At 39.1% G+C, this 16,078-nt stretch overlaps 1 protein-coding gene across 35 annotated transcripts in view; it reads left to right on the top strand.

Moving 5' to 3' along the window:
* Positions 1–16,078, top strand: part of LOC136840220 (homeobox protein cut-like) — a 518,427-nt gene that overhangs the window by 360,266 nt on the left and 142,083 nt on the right. For 24 of the 35 annotated variants that reach the window (XM_067106809.1, XM_067106807.1, XM_067106798.1 and 21 more), the window contains 5 exons: positions 3,518–3,663; positions 5,184–5,390; positions 6,475–6,742; positions 6,942–7,071; positions 7,933–8,074. In XM_067106809.1, the coding sequence (XP_066962910.1) occupies positions 3,518–3,663; positions 5,184–5,390; positions 6,475–6,742; positions 6,942–7,071; positions 7,933–8,074 (893 nt within the window). The remainder of the gene's footprint in view (positions 1–3,517; positions 3,664–5,183; positions 5,391–6,474; positions 6,743–6,941; positions 7,072–7,932; positions 8,075–16,078) is intronic. The other 11 variants (XM_067106785.1, XM_067106793.1, XM_067106808.1 and 8 more) reach the window with 1 other exon arrangement.

Below are 16,078 nucleotides of genomic sequence, written 5' to 3'. Positions count from 1 at the left end.
GTCTGCATAGTAATGGATTAGTGGAATGGACTTTTTGTCTTATTGCACCGTATTGAATGCTCGGTGTTAACCCAAAATCGACCTTCATTTTTTTTTTTAGTTATTTTTATTTAATAACCGAGTAATGTGATAGATGTCTCATCTTCTCGTAACGTGTATCATTGTAATAAAATTAAATGAATTAAACTAATTGAATACATCAAAATATAAATTAATTAGCGAATGACCCCCCGAAGCATCTGGTGAAAATCCAGTAAATATACGATGTTTGTTGGCTATGCTATCAGATCCATTGGGATGGAGTCGACCGCAATGGAGGCCGCTCTGTCTCTGTCTCTCTCTCCGATTGGCCCCAGAAGATATCGTTCAATCAGCGCACAAATTATCACTCAATCGCAACCATCAAGCATCCTGGATCAGTACTGGAATTTGCATATAGAGATCCAGGCCACTGGAACGGGGGCTGGAATTGATACGTAATCATTTGACAGATAGACAATTAACGTTGCCTGGCTGATGTTGGCGTCCTTGGCTGGCGGTTGCTTTAATCACATCTTGATTTGTTTGATAGGCTTTATTTTGCGACGCTTTCCTTCAAGTTGTTTGTGCTTTGTAATTTTTGGGGGACAGATTAATAATATTAATAAAATGTGTGATTATGCATAAAAATGGTCAAAGTGAAAAACGGAAGAAATTGGAGTCCTCTGTTACCAAATAATCATGAATGGAAGTGAACATAATGTAAGGTCAGCTGCTCGAGCACCAAATGATTTCCAATTAAGAAAGGAAAGAAAAGGAAAGAAATAATCGTTCGAAGCTTTCAACTGGCTGCCTATCAGTTTCCCGACAGCGTATTTCCACCGGCATGGCCTTCGTTAAACCGGTCTTTCAATATTCAATAGCAAGGCATCGGAAGTTGGCCCACGTCGATTGGAAACGCTCCGACAAAGAGCCACGTGGTCTTCATCTGCCGATGCAAGATAATTGGTGCTTTATTGCCCTGCGGTTTTTTGTCTCCACTTCCTCCGGTTTTATTGCTCTTCGGTTTTTATGCTGCTTCCCCTATTGATTGCAAAAATCATAATCGCCTTCATGAGCTTCCGTCTGTGGGAGTGTAGGCTGGATGGGCCGCGATCCTCCGACGGACACACAAAGGAGATCTATAGATCCTGCAAGTCACTGGTGTTAATTCGAAGCAGTTGGGATAATCGTTTCCATTCAAGTGAGGTTTTCTGTAGGACATTTTGATTTGTCATCGGAGTCTCTCTCTCTCTCTCTCTCTCTCTCTCTCTCTCTCTCTCTCTCTCTCTCTCTCTCACACACACACAAACACACACACACACAAATCGCTAAAGAATGCGTTCATTCTTCAATGAAGTGAAATGGTGACAGATTTTGTTTTAGCAAAGCTGTCTTAATATTTGGCTCGTGCTGTACCGTTAGGTCGATGTAAAGTTCTGCATGGTTATCTGAGTCTGTTTTCCTTCTTTGCTAAAATTTTACCAAGAGAACTGTCCATGGGTGTATTGCTTGTTCATATTCAGAATCACATAATCTTATACCAGATATAATGTAAAACATATCTGACTGAGGATTATGACTCTTAAGTAATACTTCACTCATGTGGCTGAAGGTCGCTCATAATTTCAAAGGTCAATCTTGAATTCATCGCTCCGACTTGAGCAAGCCTTCCGTCAGCAAATCACCTGTTGCCTTCTTTTACATACGTCAGTTTTTGTTTCGTTCACGGCATCTTCGCCGTTGTTCGCCGCATCTAAAGCAGACCGGTTCCCCTCCCCTTGTCTTCCTTCCCCCCTCCCACCTCCTCCCGTGCCTCCTGCATCACGAGCAGCACCTCCATTTCCCCCTTTGTTAGAGGCCGATCAAGGACAATGAATCGCGGGATGTATTGTGTAGGAGCCCCTGTTTACCCAACACCAGTAGCGTTTCGCATCAATGGATTCCTGATGGACTTGGGCGGCCCTCTGAATATTAAGCAGGACCTCCTGAGTGGACGTTAGAGGGCTAGAAAGGTAGTTGTGAGGGACCCAAGGGGTGAGAGACGAGAGAGATCTATGGGGAGGCAGTTACCCGAAGGAGATAGACGAAAAAAAAAGTAGGAGTAGTAATTGAAGGTGTAAATCGACGAAGGTAAAGAAAGGAAGGAAAATCGGTAGAAGGCTGTCAGTGAGGAGAGAGATAGCTGTGGGTCATAAACGGAGAGATGACAGATGAAGAAGAACTAGTCAGAGAAGAAGAATAAAGATAAAGAATAGAAATGAATGAAAGGGAAGAAAACAAAGAAGACCCGTGATAGGAGAAAGTGTTGTATCTGCCTCTTAGGATTGATGGCTGAGAATCGAGGTTTGTGAGAATGTCAACGAAGAAAGTCCTACTCCCCTTCTGCCGTTGTATCAGATGGTGTAACGTGGAAGAATTATTGTTGTTTGGTCAACTACCTGGCGGTGGTGCTGCTCCTATCTGATGGCCAGTTGAAGGGTATGGTGAGAGAGAGAGAGAGAGAGAGAGAGAGAGAGAGAGAGAGAGAGAGAGAGAGAGAGGGAGAGAGAGACTAATGCTAATGATAGAACGTTGGAGTTGGCGTCAACGTAGCTGCGTTGTGTAGTTATGAAAATATTGGAAGAGAATTTTAAAAGAGCTTCTTTTATGAGCATTTGATATTCCACCTAGGATATGAAGCGCTGAGCCTAACTCTCGTGGTTATGTTACCAAACAAAAGTCATTATATTCTAAATTCTCTCTCTCTCTCTCTCTCTCTCTCTCTCTCTCTCTCTCTCTCTCTCTCTCTCTGAAGCTTCTTTAAGATAATGTGAATAATTTTACTTTTGTTTCGTTTCAAACTTACCTTTATTTTTCCAGACAAAGCAGAAAAATGTTACAGCTATCACGGTTAAGACAACGATTTCATACCTGTTCATTATGACTGTAGTTGTTCATATGAACTAGTCGATACATGAGAAAGCATACATAAACCCAAACAAACATTGAAATGGAGAGAAATTTACCTGTCGCTACAAACATTATTTGTAATCTTACCTGTAAACAAATAGAAGAAAAATACCGATGCGCACACTTTAATGTAAGACATAGACACTTATAGGCATACTTATTTGTGGGTGAAAATTTCACAGTGATATGAAATGTCTGGAAAAATATAATTATATCTACTGGAGTAGGCTTTCACTAGTCACTGTTAACGAAAGCGGTTGCTAGCAAAATCTTACTCAATATATATTTTTCCAGACATTTCATATCATTGTGTAATTTCCTTCCGTTCACCTGAGTGCAACACTGCACTCATGTGTTAGGTATTTATTTGTAATGTTTAAAGCATATATACCAGTGACCGAATGAATAAAACAAGGAAATAAATGAAATAATGTAATATTTCGAAGTTTTGATATTCACCCTTGTATTGACATAGATACGCAAATACAGTACTACAAAAAATTATATTCATGCCTGTACTAATGTTTCTGTGTTTTTTCCCTTTCAGAAATATAAGAGAAGGTCGAATGGGCCAAGAGAATTTAGCGTTTCCTCCAAGATCCTTGGAGAGTTTATTAGTAGACAGAGCGAAAACCGAACATGATCTCAAAATACCCACTTCCGAGTTCGGTAAGCAGTTATACGATGTATATGGTGAGTTCCTCTTTCCAGAAGCACGCTCATAATATTCATTTCTATGTCGTTCTTTGTGGCAAGGTGTTTGTCGCTGCTACTGAAGTACTGAGTACACACACACACACACACAGACACACACACATACCGTATTTATATAGTTTGTATTTTGTCTGAATTTATGATTATATATATACTTATATCACACGCACGCACACAAACGGACATACGCATTATAACATTATATATATATATATATATATATATATATATATATATATATATATATATATATATATATATATATAGTATATATATGTATGTATGTATGTATGCATGTAAATACACATATATGTACATACATAAGCATCTTTGATTGTTAGGATGTAATTTCCACCAGTTGTAGTTGTTTGCTGCTTTTTGTAATTAGCTTACTGTGTGATACTTGCTTGTTATAATTAAGACGCTAAGAATATGATATCTTACAAGATTGAGATATGATTTAGTAGTTTTAATGTGAATTCTTTGTCCAAATATTTTCCTTAAATTGATTAGTTTTATCTAAGCCCTTTATTTTGAAGTATTCATATTCTCTGACTGCCTGACTGCCCGCATGCTTTACTAGATGTTATTGTCAAAACTTGGACGAAATAGGTTTTAGTATCTGTGCCCAAACCTGTTGAAGTCTCAACACAGATATTCTTGTAGCTCTGACAAAGGCAGTTCCAAGGAAATTTACAAAACGGATAGTGTTGTAGCTCTTACATAGCAAATGCCCAATGGCTATTCCAAATTGTCATTCTTGAAGCCTGGCCTAACAAATTTCCCTTTAGCTTTAATAAAGAAAATTTCCAGAAACGATAATTCGAGCTTCATACTATCTCGAAGCCTCTCGCAGCCATAACTGTGTAGGAGCGACAGTAAGGAATTTTTAGATCAGGCTTCAGTTACGTTTTTGTGACGCTGCAGCATTGAGATCACTGGAATCATGGACATATTTCGTGTTCCGTAAGGTCTCCTGGAGTTTATTGTGTCTCGGGGCTTTTGAATATCCTTCAATAGGGCTTAATCCTTATTGTCATATTGTTAACTGATCAACCCTATGTAATCTAAGATGGATAATGAATATGTTGCGTCATCAGTGATCGGGCTGTAAATAACGACTTTATGAAAGGAAATGACACACTGGGAGTGATTCGCTGATGAGACTTGATCTGGCCTGATGGCCCGGGCGTCTCCTGCACGAAGGAATACGAGCCCCCGAGGGGCTCTTCTTAGCAGCGCGGATACGCTCTTCATGTTGCGACTTTTGCTTTCCAGCGCGCAAGTGCTTGTTCATGTCATTCAAAGACGCCCGGGCTTTGTGATTTGTACATAGTATTTCCACTGGCATGTCAAAGGGGATTTCCAGACGTCTCAGAGCCTAAGATTCTCGTCACAGTTTCCTCCTGGTATAAACCTGGATCCCTTTAGGCCATTTGAGTATAAAACCAGGTGCTTACTCACAGGTAGTAATGACCTGTAACTCTTCCCTTTCGCAGGTCCTCTTCCCCCTATGGGCCACGGTCATCTCCACCCACCTCTGAGGCCCCACCTCCCCCCACCGCTTGCGCCTCCACCTATGGCGTCTCCCCTCCAGCCCTTGGCACCTCATCCCCCGCCAGGTACTCCCCTTCATCACCTTCTTGGGGAGGAATGGCGACGGTCACTCGAGAGAACAGTAGTGGATCGGCATCATCTTACCTCAGGTGAGAACGCGCGCGCGCGCACACGGACATGTCCATTTTTTATTTTCTTTTAATGAAGATCAAGGTATCATATTTTGTGTTAAGTGGTTTTGTTGGATTTGTTAACTTCATAAAGCCTTGCTTCATATACTTGCATATTGCATTTGGCCCTGGTGATGCAGTTATATTTGCAAGTTGCAGGTGTAATTCCATTTTTGAATTTTCAGTTCAGCAAATTTCATAGTGATCCGTTTACAGAGAAGCATCATGTTTTAATTCCATTGCTTCCCCCAGATTTTGAATCATATACTACTGTTAAAGCGATGGCTTTGGTTTGTGCGCGCTGTTTTATATTCATCTCTGCGATATTTGAACGATATCTCGGGGTTTCATTTGACGATTAAATAATTGAAAGGCATTTGTTTTTCCACAATGTTTTGTTTTGCTTCATCTTTTGTTGTGTTTGATTAGTTTTTTTTTTTTTATTTCATGCGTATCTGATTATTGTTTTTGCTCGCAAAAATGGAAATAGAAAATTCTTTTGTATTTCCGTGGACAGATAAAATTGGAAAACCTTGTCTGATATAGCTGTTATATTATTGTATAGCATTTTTTATGAATTATTACACTTTATATGCCAGTTATTCTTTCCTCTGTTACTGGTCAGTTTTTCAGAATCAATGTTAGTCGCTGTAATGAGTTTGTTTGTACACGATTAGACGGCCAGATATTTATTTGTTTACATTTTGTCGTGCATACCAGTGATTGACATTCAAGCGAGAATTTCTGAGAGACAGAACTTGATACTGTTAATGTTCAGCGAAAGCACAATGTTTTTATGACCTTCAAAGTCACTCCGCTCATTTGCCCATTATCTAGACCATGTTGTACTCTGCGTTTATCTAATAATTTGTTACACACTTAAACGAAAGCAGATGTAGATGGGTCATGATCAGTGTTTGGAGGAAATGTTGTCACAATCAGAGGTTGAGTCTACATTGTTCGTCGGTTAGTAAAGTATTCTTCGATAATTTATTTATATTGAATATGATTAATTTCCCTCTACACCTGACACATTTTAATTACCCTTTGTTACCCCCAATAGGTCAAATCTCCCCCGACAGCGGAGGAGGCCCAGTGGAGAGATCGGACTCGAGAGATTCTCCTCTCGGGGACGTGAACATGAAAAGTCCTTCTTCGTTGGCCAATGGATTCCCCCACGAAAACAAAAGTCCTTTCCAGACCCGCGATGACCGCTCGCCCTTCAAGGATGACCTCCCACCCATGGCCTTCAAATTCGAGGACCGCATCACAGGAGAATCACTCATACCAAAAGGCGATCCCATGGAGGCCAGATTGCAAGAGATATTAAGGTAGGCTGCTTCTGTAAGGGATCAGGAGATTTTTGGAAAATTCACACACATAAATAAATATGTGTGTGTATATATATATACACATATATATAAATTATATATACACATCGAGGTGTTCATAAATATATACACCCACGAATAGTGTGATACACAGCACCTATTTTCTACATTCCTCATCTTTTTATTTTATTATTTTCAGGTTTAACATGGAGAAGTTCTGCCAGCAGAGCCTCGACACATTAACTCTAGCTCGGCGAGTCCGGGAACTTTTGTCCATTCACAACATCGGCCAAAGACTCTTTGCTAAATATATACTTGGGCTGTCACAGGTGAGTCCAGAATTACAAGGTTCATTCAACTTTATTGTCCGTAATTCGATTTATTTGTTTCTTTGCGTTTGTCTTTGACGGAGAGAGATGAGAGGGTTAGATGTCGGGTCACAGTTAATCAGTAAATCTGTAATTAAAATTGACTCCATTAGATTGACTGCATTCACGGTGTTCACATTGTCTTAGGTCAGACTTAAAGCCACCGAAATGAACATAGTGTGAGATTGTGCATGTTACGTTATTGTAAGATTTTGAATGTTGTGGTAGCTATTTACATTAGAACTTTGAATTTTGTCATACTTTTTTACGGGTAAATGGTACAGATGTCAAGAGAGCATAAGAAATTTAGTTATTGTATGAGTGATTTTGCAGAGAAGTTACCGACAGATCGGTCGGTTGCTTAATTATGTTCCCTACGGTTTCTAATTGTCATAGTAAACTTTTCTCGTTGGTCGGATATATAAATAAGAATGCCATATAGAAATATAGCACATCTGTCCTTGTCACTTCCAGTTCAATTACCAGTTAACCTATCGATTTCATTAATTATGTATACATCTGGTTTGACTTTATCTTCATCGTCCAATAGTTATCTCGTGTAATATATTACGTATCTCTTGTTATCTTTTAAATTGATTGTATATTCATCTGGTAATTCTCTCTTCCTTTCCTATCATTCGCAGTCTTTTCATCTAGTTTATCAACGATATGGTCCCCTTTCAAATTATCATTTTTGCTCTATTCCCCTTCATTATGCTTTTAAATATTTGCACCACCTTATTTAGCCTCTCATTTAATAGACACTCGTTAAAAAAGGGTCAATTTAATTACCCGTCGCCCCTCCGTCTTCTCCTCCCACAGGGCACGGTCTCCGAACTCCTCTCGAAGCCCAAGTCGTGGGACAAACTGACGGAGAAAGGTCGCGACTCCTATCGCAAAATGCACGCTTGGGCCACCGACGACAACGCTGTCTTCCTCCTCAAATCTCTCATTCCCAAAAAAGGTGAGTACTCTCCGTTTGTCTTTTTCGGGGCTTTTTTTATTCATACAAGAGAGGTTAGGAAAGATCCTTTAGAATTTAGGCGAAAATGTTGGAATTGACGAGTAGAGAATCATACAATGTAGTTTTGCTTCTAATTTTTTTTAAGTAACGTTCGTTATAGATGAGAAATTCTTATGTGGTGGGGGAATCATTCCTGCGTCTGGAATTTCGGACGGGAAATTAAAGGAACCACATTAAGATAAATTAATGTTCGAATGATTAGGCATGGTCAAGTGTGCGAAGGCGGGTCCCGAGTTGTTAGGTATTTTGACGCAAAAGAAATAAAAAAAAAAAAATCGTTACATGTTTGCATTGATTAATTGTGTGTATAAATATCACGTTGACTTTGTTTTACAAACACTTTTTAATTTAGCATTTACTCGAAACAGTTGCTTTCGTGCAGTTAAATATTTTCTGATTTTTGTATTCTTTTTCCCGTGTAACTTGTTTGTTTCCAGAACTACTAATAGGCACTACAAAAATGGAAATATCAAAATGCAGATTTTGTTTTTATGTTAAGAGGAGTTTTATATTTCTGTTGACTAGCCTATACTTGTGTAGGGAGACGGGTAAGGATGGTGGCGATGAGGGTTAAACAGCGTAAAGTGGGAGCTTCGTTGAAGGAAGTTTCTTGTTGTTTTATGGGAATGTAAGGGACTTACGGGACAATTTGAGCTTGGGTTTATAGGCGTCATTTGAGCCCTTTTATAGGAATTCTTGTGGAAGCCCGAGGCCCTTAAAGGAAGACCCAGGCCTATACCCTAACCATTTGTTTAAGAGCGTAGTGTACAAGAATTCCATAAAAGGACTCGGGACTACAATAACATCAGTGCGGAAAGCGGCTGCCTCTGTATCTCTTGGATAACCGAGTTGGTGGTGTGACGATGGGCTCGAGAACAGAGTTATTATCGCACCGGAAATGAGGTTGGGATGCTTTAAAGGAACTTGGCATCGAATGGCTGCTCTATTCTTCTTTCCTTGCTTTGTTTGGTCGCTACTTTTGTATTTTAGAACACTGAGGGAAAACTGTGAAGAGCTTGCTATTGGAAACGGTTCTGGCCTCCAGGGTCAGTGTCTCAGTTTTGTAATTTTAATGAGTTATGCGTATTAATTATATCCACATACACGTACCAATTGCCTGTATACTAAATGTCGATAATTACAGAAAGAAAGGAAGGCAAACAGTTTGTTTTAATTTTTGACGATGACCTTATCCCTTAAATCGGGTTCGATTTGGTTAGGAACGCAGCGTGAAACATGAGCGCTTAGGAATCCAGTGAAGCCGACTTGGCAGAAGGGCGTCATGTCATTGCTAAGACCCGCGGAAGGCACGGGGTGGGGTGGGGGGAGTAGAGACAGAAAGCGGCGATAGACAGATAGACAGACAACAGCAAATGGTCCACTTAACGAAATCTTAACAAAGAAATAAAAAAGAAATTCAACCAAAGCCTTGTTTAGTATTCTTAGATGGGGTGGGAGAGAAGGGATATCCTCGGAATGGTGGGGGAGGGGATGCTACGAGAAGAGGGGGCTATTGGAAGGGGGTTAGGAGGAGAAGGAGGTGAGCGAGGGGAAGAGGAGGGGTCAAAGACTTCGTACTTTTCAGGATTTGCACGTCATTGCAAGTTGCTTCTCTCATTTGTCCCATCCAGGCCTCGGCGAGATGACCCAAATTACAGGGCAAGGGTTAAAATAAGTTACATTAACATATAACCCTTCCCACTCTCTCTCAACCCACCACCCACATCCCAGACCCTCTCTTCGTCCCCTCCCAGTCTCCCCTCGTATCATAGCTTTCCCCTCCTCCTTACTACTCCTTCCTCCACCTCATGAGAACAGACGATGGTTTGGGGGAGAAGGGAGGGAGAGGGCGTTTGTCAGAGCACATGCCAGATTGTTTATTTGCTTACTTAAGGAACCGGTTGTGTCTTTTGAGATCTGTTGCATATGTGTAATTGTTTAAGGCTGTTTAGAGCATTACATGGTCGCGCACACTCCATTAGGGAAATGTTTGAGGTTATAGATGAACGAATGAAGGCCTCTGACAGCTTTACTTTTATTGTCTTGGCAACTGCCTTTGGATTGTCTCTCTCTCTCTCTCTCTCTCTCTCTCTCTCTCTCTCTCTCTCTCTCTCTCTCTCTCTCTCTCTCATACGATCATCATTATTAGGTCAACTTCATCTCGTCAAAATTCTAAACTGGCTTTGCTGAACTTCCCTTCGCATTTAAGGACCATTTTTCATTACTTGTCTTTGTGCTTCACAATATTCTCTCTCTCTCTCTCTCTCTCTCTCTCTCTCTCTCTCTCTCTCTCTCTCTCTCTCTCTCTCATACGATCATCATTATTAGATCAACTTCATCTTCCCGTCAAAATTCTAAACTGTCTTTGCTGAACCTCCCTTCGCATTTAAGAACCATTTTTCATTACTTGTCTTTGTGTTTCATAATATTAACTCTCTCTCTCTCTCTCTCTCTCTCTCTCTCTCTCTCTCTCTCTCTCTCTCTCTCTCTCTCTCTCTTCCGCAGACTTCATGCTACGTTTTCCTTTCCGTTCAGTCATCTCCAAAGGAGAATAGTGATAATTTTACTTAATCACGCAAAGATTGAAGACAAAATGGATGAGAATTGGTGTCTGGGATAATAGTGATGGAATGGTTGTATTTAGTAAATAGGAAAATTGTAAAGAAGGAAGAGGAGCCTAAGAGTTAGAAGAGGAAAAAGAGGAGTAAGAGGAACAGGAATGGGGTGAAGGATTAGCTTAGCGATACATGAATATTCAAAACCAAAATGGTGGACTCCATTGGCTCATAAACCCTGGCGAAAACCGCTGAAATAAATCATCCTTTGCAATTTGACTTAACAGTTGAACATGCACGTTAGTTTATCCTTATGACAAAGACAGATTAGTACTAAAGTTGCATGACACGTAATGAATGTTGCAATTTAAGGAGTCCCCGGGGTCGTCGGTAAAAGTCTTGCAAATATCCTGTTTTCATGCCTTTGATTGCAGAGCGCCTCTTGCATCAACATGTCCATCCTTAAGAGAATTAGCTTCGCTCCATTTTCCCTCACAAGTCAATATCCACAAACCTTGTAATGGCCCCTCGTGTGTTCCCAAATAGGCATAATACACTCGAAGGCAAACGGTAATTATAAGCGAGCCTCCTCGGGCAAAGAGCTACCGAAAACTCCCGCCGAACTATTTTTAAAGCCTTTGGGAAATGGCTGGAGATTGTTTCCTGTTGCGGAGTGTCCGTGGTAGTTATCTTTTTAAGAGTCATTTAGACTGTTAATCATAAGTAGTTGAAGCATAGTTTCCTATTTTCACTGGACAGTCCCTTGCACTATTTGTCACGAGTCGTTTCCTGTTGGATCGACCATTTTTTTTCCCCTGATGGTTTCAGGATTGTTCAGAGGGGAAAAGCAAGTGGAGGAAGTTATTAGTTTAAGGAATTGATTACGTGACGAAAATACCTGGTCATAAGAGATGGCGGGGCTTCGAACTGGTCGGAAATTGTGTGTGATTGAAGACTGAGGAAAGGAAGCCTCCTCTTTAAAGTAGAGAAAAAGTTAACTCAAATCACAACCCGCCGAGAGTTCATACTGTTTTTTCGTAAGACTATTGACGGATAATTCCTTCATCCCGAGTTACGGCGTTGGTAATAAACTCATCACACGCGGACGCACGCAAGTTCAATTGGTTTCATTATCATCGCTGTGTATGTTAAAATTTGTTTGTGTGCGTATGTGCGTCAACTCCATTATAGTACATTCGTGGTCTATCGTATGTGTTTGTTTACTAGAAGGACGTGGCATCAGCCATGTTCCAAGGTACACATAACAAATTTCATAATTACAAGTTTGTGGTTAGCCAGGCAGTTCGGCTGTATGGTTTACGAGTGCTGGCTCGGCTTGGGAACTCGTTAAGAACTATTTTTATAGACTTGCAATACGTATTACAAAATATATTGTATGCAAACGAGTCTCCTGATTGTTGAGTGAAGTCTCTTTTTTTGTTTCTTTTTGTATTTTTTTTTAACCCCGTCCCTTGCCCAACCTTCGGGAAAATTTCGTACAAATTGGCAAGTCGTTTGTCTTTCAAGAGATCTGTAATGACTGCATCTGAGAAATGACATAGTTAGACATGAGAGGGCTATTGCGATTCGTCAAGTATTTTGGACCAGGTTGAGAGGGATCTCTCTCTCTCTCTCTCTCTCTCTCTCTCTCTCTCTCTCTCTCTCTCTCTCTCTCTCTCTGCAGTTGTCGGACTTGAATAACGAATTCCTAACCTCATGCCTCTGAGAAGAATCTGTGGTTCGAGTTTCACAAATACCTGCGGGGATTAGGTGATGGTGATCGTAAATTCCGTCATAATAATTCAAGCTTCTGAAAACATACCTGAATGTATTTTTTTTTCTACAAAATATTAATTATGGGTTTATGATGGTAATAATAATGATGGCTTTACACCACATTTGTGACATGGCGATTAAGCATCTCATGTGAAGGAGGCCAGAGAAACTTCCATTTGCTCAATTGAGAGTATCATTGGTGAGTGTGATACGCAGAGTAAAAATTGTACAAAGAAGAAAATGTAGCCTACTGATTTACTACGTACATACTAAATTTTTGAGGTTAATTACGTTATGTATTGAGAAAGATTTACGCGTAGAATTTGTAAATTAAAACGTTTCGCAAATACATATGTTGGCATAATTTTTAAATGCAATTACGCTCCGCGATCACATACCCAAATTTTCAAACACATAAACACATGTAGCATATATATATATATATATATATATATATATATATATATATTGGAATAATAAATTTAATTCATTTAATCTGTGTTCATATTTTGTAATACTTTTTGTCGAACGGATTAAATGCAGCGTATTAATATTCGTAGTATTCAGCTACGAACTATTAATGAGGATTTTTCTAAACTTTATGAATATGTAATGAGTCGGTGACTAATGATTTTTTAGCCTTTTTTTGACGGATACGTCTACCATTGGAGAGGGAATTTATATTATATTATATTATATTATAATATATTATATTATATATTATATTATATTATATTATATTATATTATATTATATTATATTATATTATATTATATTCATCACTACTGAATAAATAACAGCACCAAAAACACAAGACGAAAAACGTATAAAAATAAATAATGAAAAAAATATTTGATATATATATATATATATATATATATATATATATATATATATATATATATATATATATATATATATATATATTATATACATATATATTTTTGTTTCGTTTATGTCAAATGTCTCTTTTTTCATTATTTTTATTTATGTTTTTCGTCTTGCGTTTTTGGTGTTGTTATTTATTCAGTAATGATGATGATGATGATGATGATGATGATGATGATGATGATGATGATGATGGTGCTCGCGTCATTGTTATGTTTTATTCAAGGACATTTATCGCTGCAGTATCTACGTATAGAAATCCGTTTTACTGATTGAGCGACTAAGGTTTATCTGGCGTCGCAGCAATGCCACTGACACGAAACCAAGTGTGACAAGTTTGAAATGTTTACGACCGCATGAAGGACAAGCATTGCTCAGCGCGCGCGCACGTCTTGCTTCCAGTCGCCTTTTTATTGCCCCCTTGGGCAGCGGGTAGGGGATAATTAGTGCCACGCATCGTCTCATTACGAACGATGTGAAATAGGTATAGTGTGGCGTCAGCCTTATCTCATTTGCATACGGTAGATAATGAGTTAATAATTGCCGGGGTCCTGAGACAGTTTTTTTTTATTTTTGCAGACTTCTCACTCTCTCTCTCTCTGTTCAGTATTATTTTATAGGATATTTACTGAAATACGGGTAAGAATACGCTTTCACAATATGAGATTGTGAGAGTTTGTGGTCCAGGACAACTAAATATATATATATATATATATATATATATATATATATATATATATATATATATATATATATATATATATATATATATATATATATATATATATATATATATATATGTATATATATATGTGTGTGTGTGTGTATATATATATATATATAATTATATATATATATATGTATATATATGTATATATATATATATATATATATATATATATATATATATATATATATATATATATATATATATATATAGTGTGTGCATGCATGTCTTGTGCATATGTTTGCGTGCGCGCGCTATGAATCCGACGGGAAGTACCGCCACAGGTATTATCTGAATAAGGAAAGGTGAGAACTAAAAAAAGTGAGCTTATATGGGCCAAACAAGTCTTTCCTTTTAGATTTCTTACCTAGATGGATATTAATCTTACCGACCAGTGGTCTCAGTCAAATCAAATTTCAGCATTAAACCCTCCAAGTAAAGTTATTTTCCATTATTCAAGCTCATTACTTTCATAAGTGTCTCTTCTCACGGCGAAGTATCCTTGATTGATTGTTTATTGTCCGAAAGCGTTCGGCAATCGTCTCGCATGAAAGACGGGGTGGAACGGCTTTCCAATCCCCCTCCCCTGTGATATATTATTGGCCGGTGATTTATTTATCACTTTTGATGATAGGTGATGTGAGGTTCGGCACGGATATTCACCGGCTTTATTACTTGATCGACTTTTTTTTCCTTTCCCTTTTTTTTTATTTGCACGGTCTCGTTGTTGCGTTGACCGGAAGTATGCAAAAATTGCGTCCTTGTTGTGAGCGAAGACTTGCAGCAGAGACCGAAGGATAATATATTGAAATTATGTTCTTACAAACCCCGCCTCTTGTATTCGTTGAACCCAGAAGAATTCTGAGAATGGAAGGAAGGAAGAAAGGGGTGAAAAGAACCATTCATGAGCTGGTCATGCGGAGAAAAATATAACAAACAATGTTGATGGTGATCAATGTTCATCATTATCTTTAAAGGACGTGGTAGGGGGGGGAATCGGGGGGACGGACCTCGTTGTTATGAGGAGGAGAGGATGGCAGTAAGCAATAGTTTGGGGTGGGGGGGGTTAATTTGTGTGAGGGGGAAGGAGGGATGGGGGAATGTTGATTTCATAAACCGGAAGTGGCCCAAACAAAGGTATAGCGCTGTGTGGGGTCCAGGTCCACTCTGTGAAAAGTTGAAAAGAGTTCTCAATTTCCTGTTAGGTTGTGAAGTATCTCTCTCTTTGTCTCTCTCTCTCTCTCTCTCTCTTATTTGATTTTGCAACAGCATTATAGACAGGAGAGGACAGGAAGACGTATTAAGACATAGATATTGTTAAGACAAGAACCAGTGCAGTACTTTTTCGCAGAGCTCTCTCTCTCTCTCTCTCTCTCTCTCTCTCTCTCTCTCTCTCTCTCTCTCTCTCTCTCTCTCTCTCTCTCATTTGATTTTGCAACAGCATTATAGACGGGAGAGGAAAGGAAGACGTATTAAGACATAGATATTGTTAAGAAAAGAACCAGTGAAGTACTTTTTCGTAGAGAGAGAGAGAGAGAGAGAGAGAGAGAGAGAGAGAGAGAGAGAGAGAGAGAGAGAGAGAGACGCGCAAAACAAAATCATCTTTAACTAACCCTAAAGATGAAGCAATGAAGGCTTATCAGGGCTGAATTGCAATGAATTGCATAGCATTGCAGGATATCTGTACCTCCTTATAATGGGCCTGTATCCTGTGCAACGGGGCGCGATGGTGCTATTATTACAGTTGCATCGTTTCTTGTTGCATGCCACTGCACATATTTAATGCCTTCTCCTTCCTTTGGCGTCAATAGTTGTAATGCCGAACCATTCCTATTCCATTAGTCGGTGTCTTTTCCTTTTAGAGACGCCTTAGGAAACCTTGGGACACCAGATTGTAAATGAAACTTCGTTTGCTCTCGTAAACGCATTGACGTCAAATCTCAGACATACAGATTAAAGAAAGAAAAGAAAGAGCGAGAAATAAGATTTGTGGAGGCC

Source organism: Macrobrachium rosenbergii, chromosome 7 (assembly GCF_040412425.1).
Source record: "Macrobrachium rosenbergii isolate ZJJX-2024 chromosome 7, ASM4041242v1, whole genome shotgun sequence".
Taxonomy (NCBI): domain Eukaryota; kingdom Metazoa; phylum Arthropoda; class Malacostraca; order Decapoda; family Palaemonidae; genus Macrobrachium; species Macrobrachium rosenbergii.
This window is presented reverse-complemented; position numbering and strand designations above follow the sequence as displayed.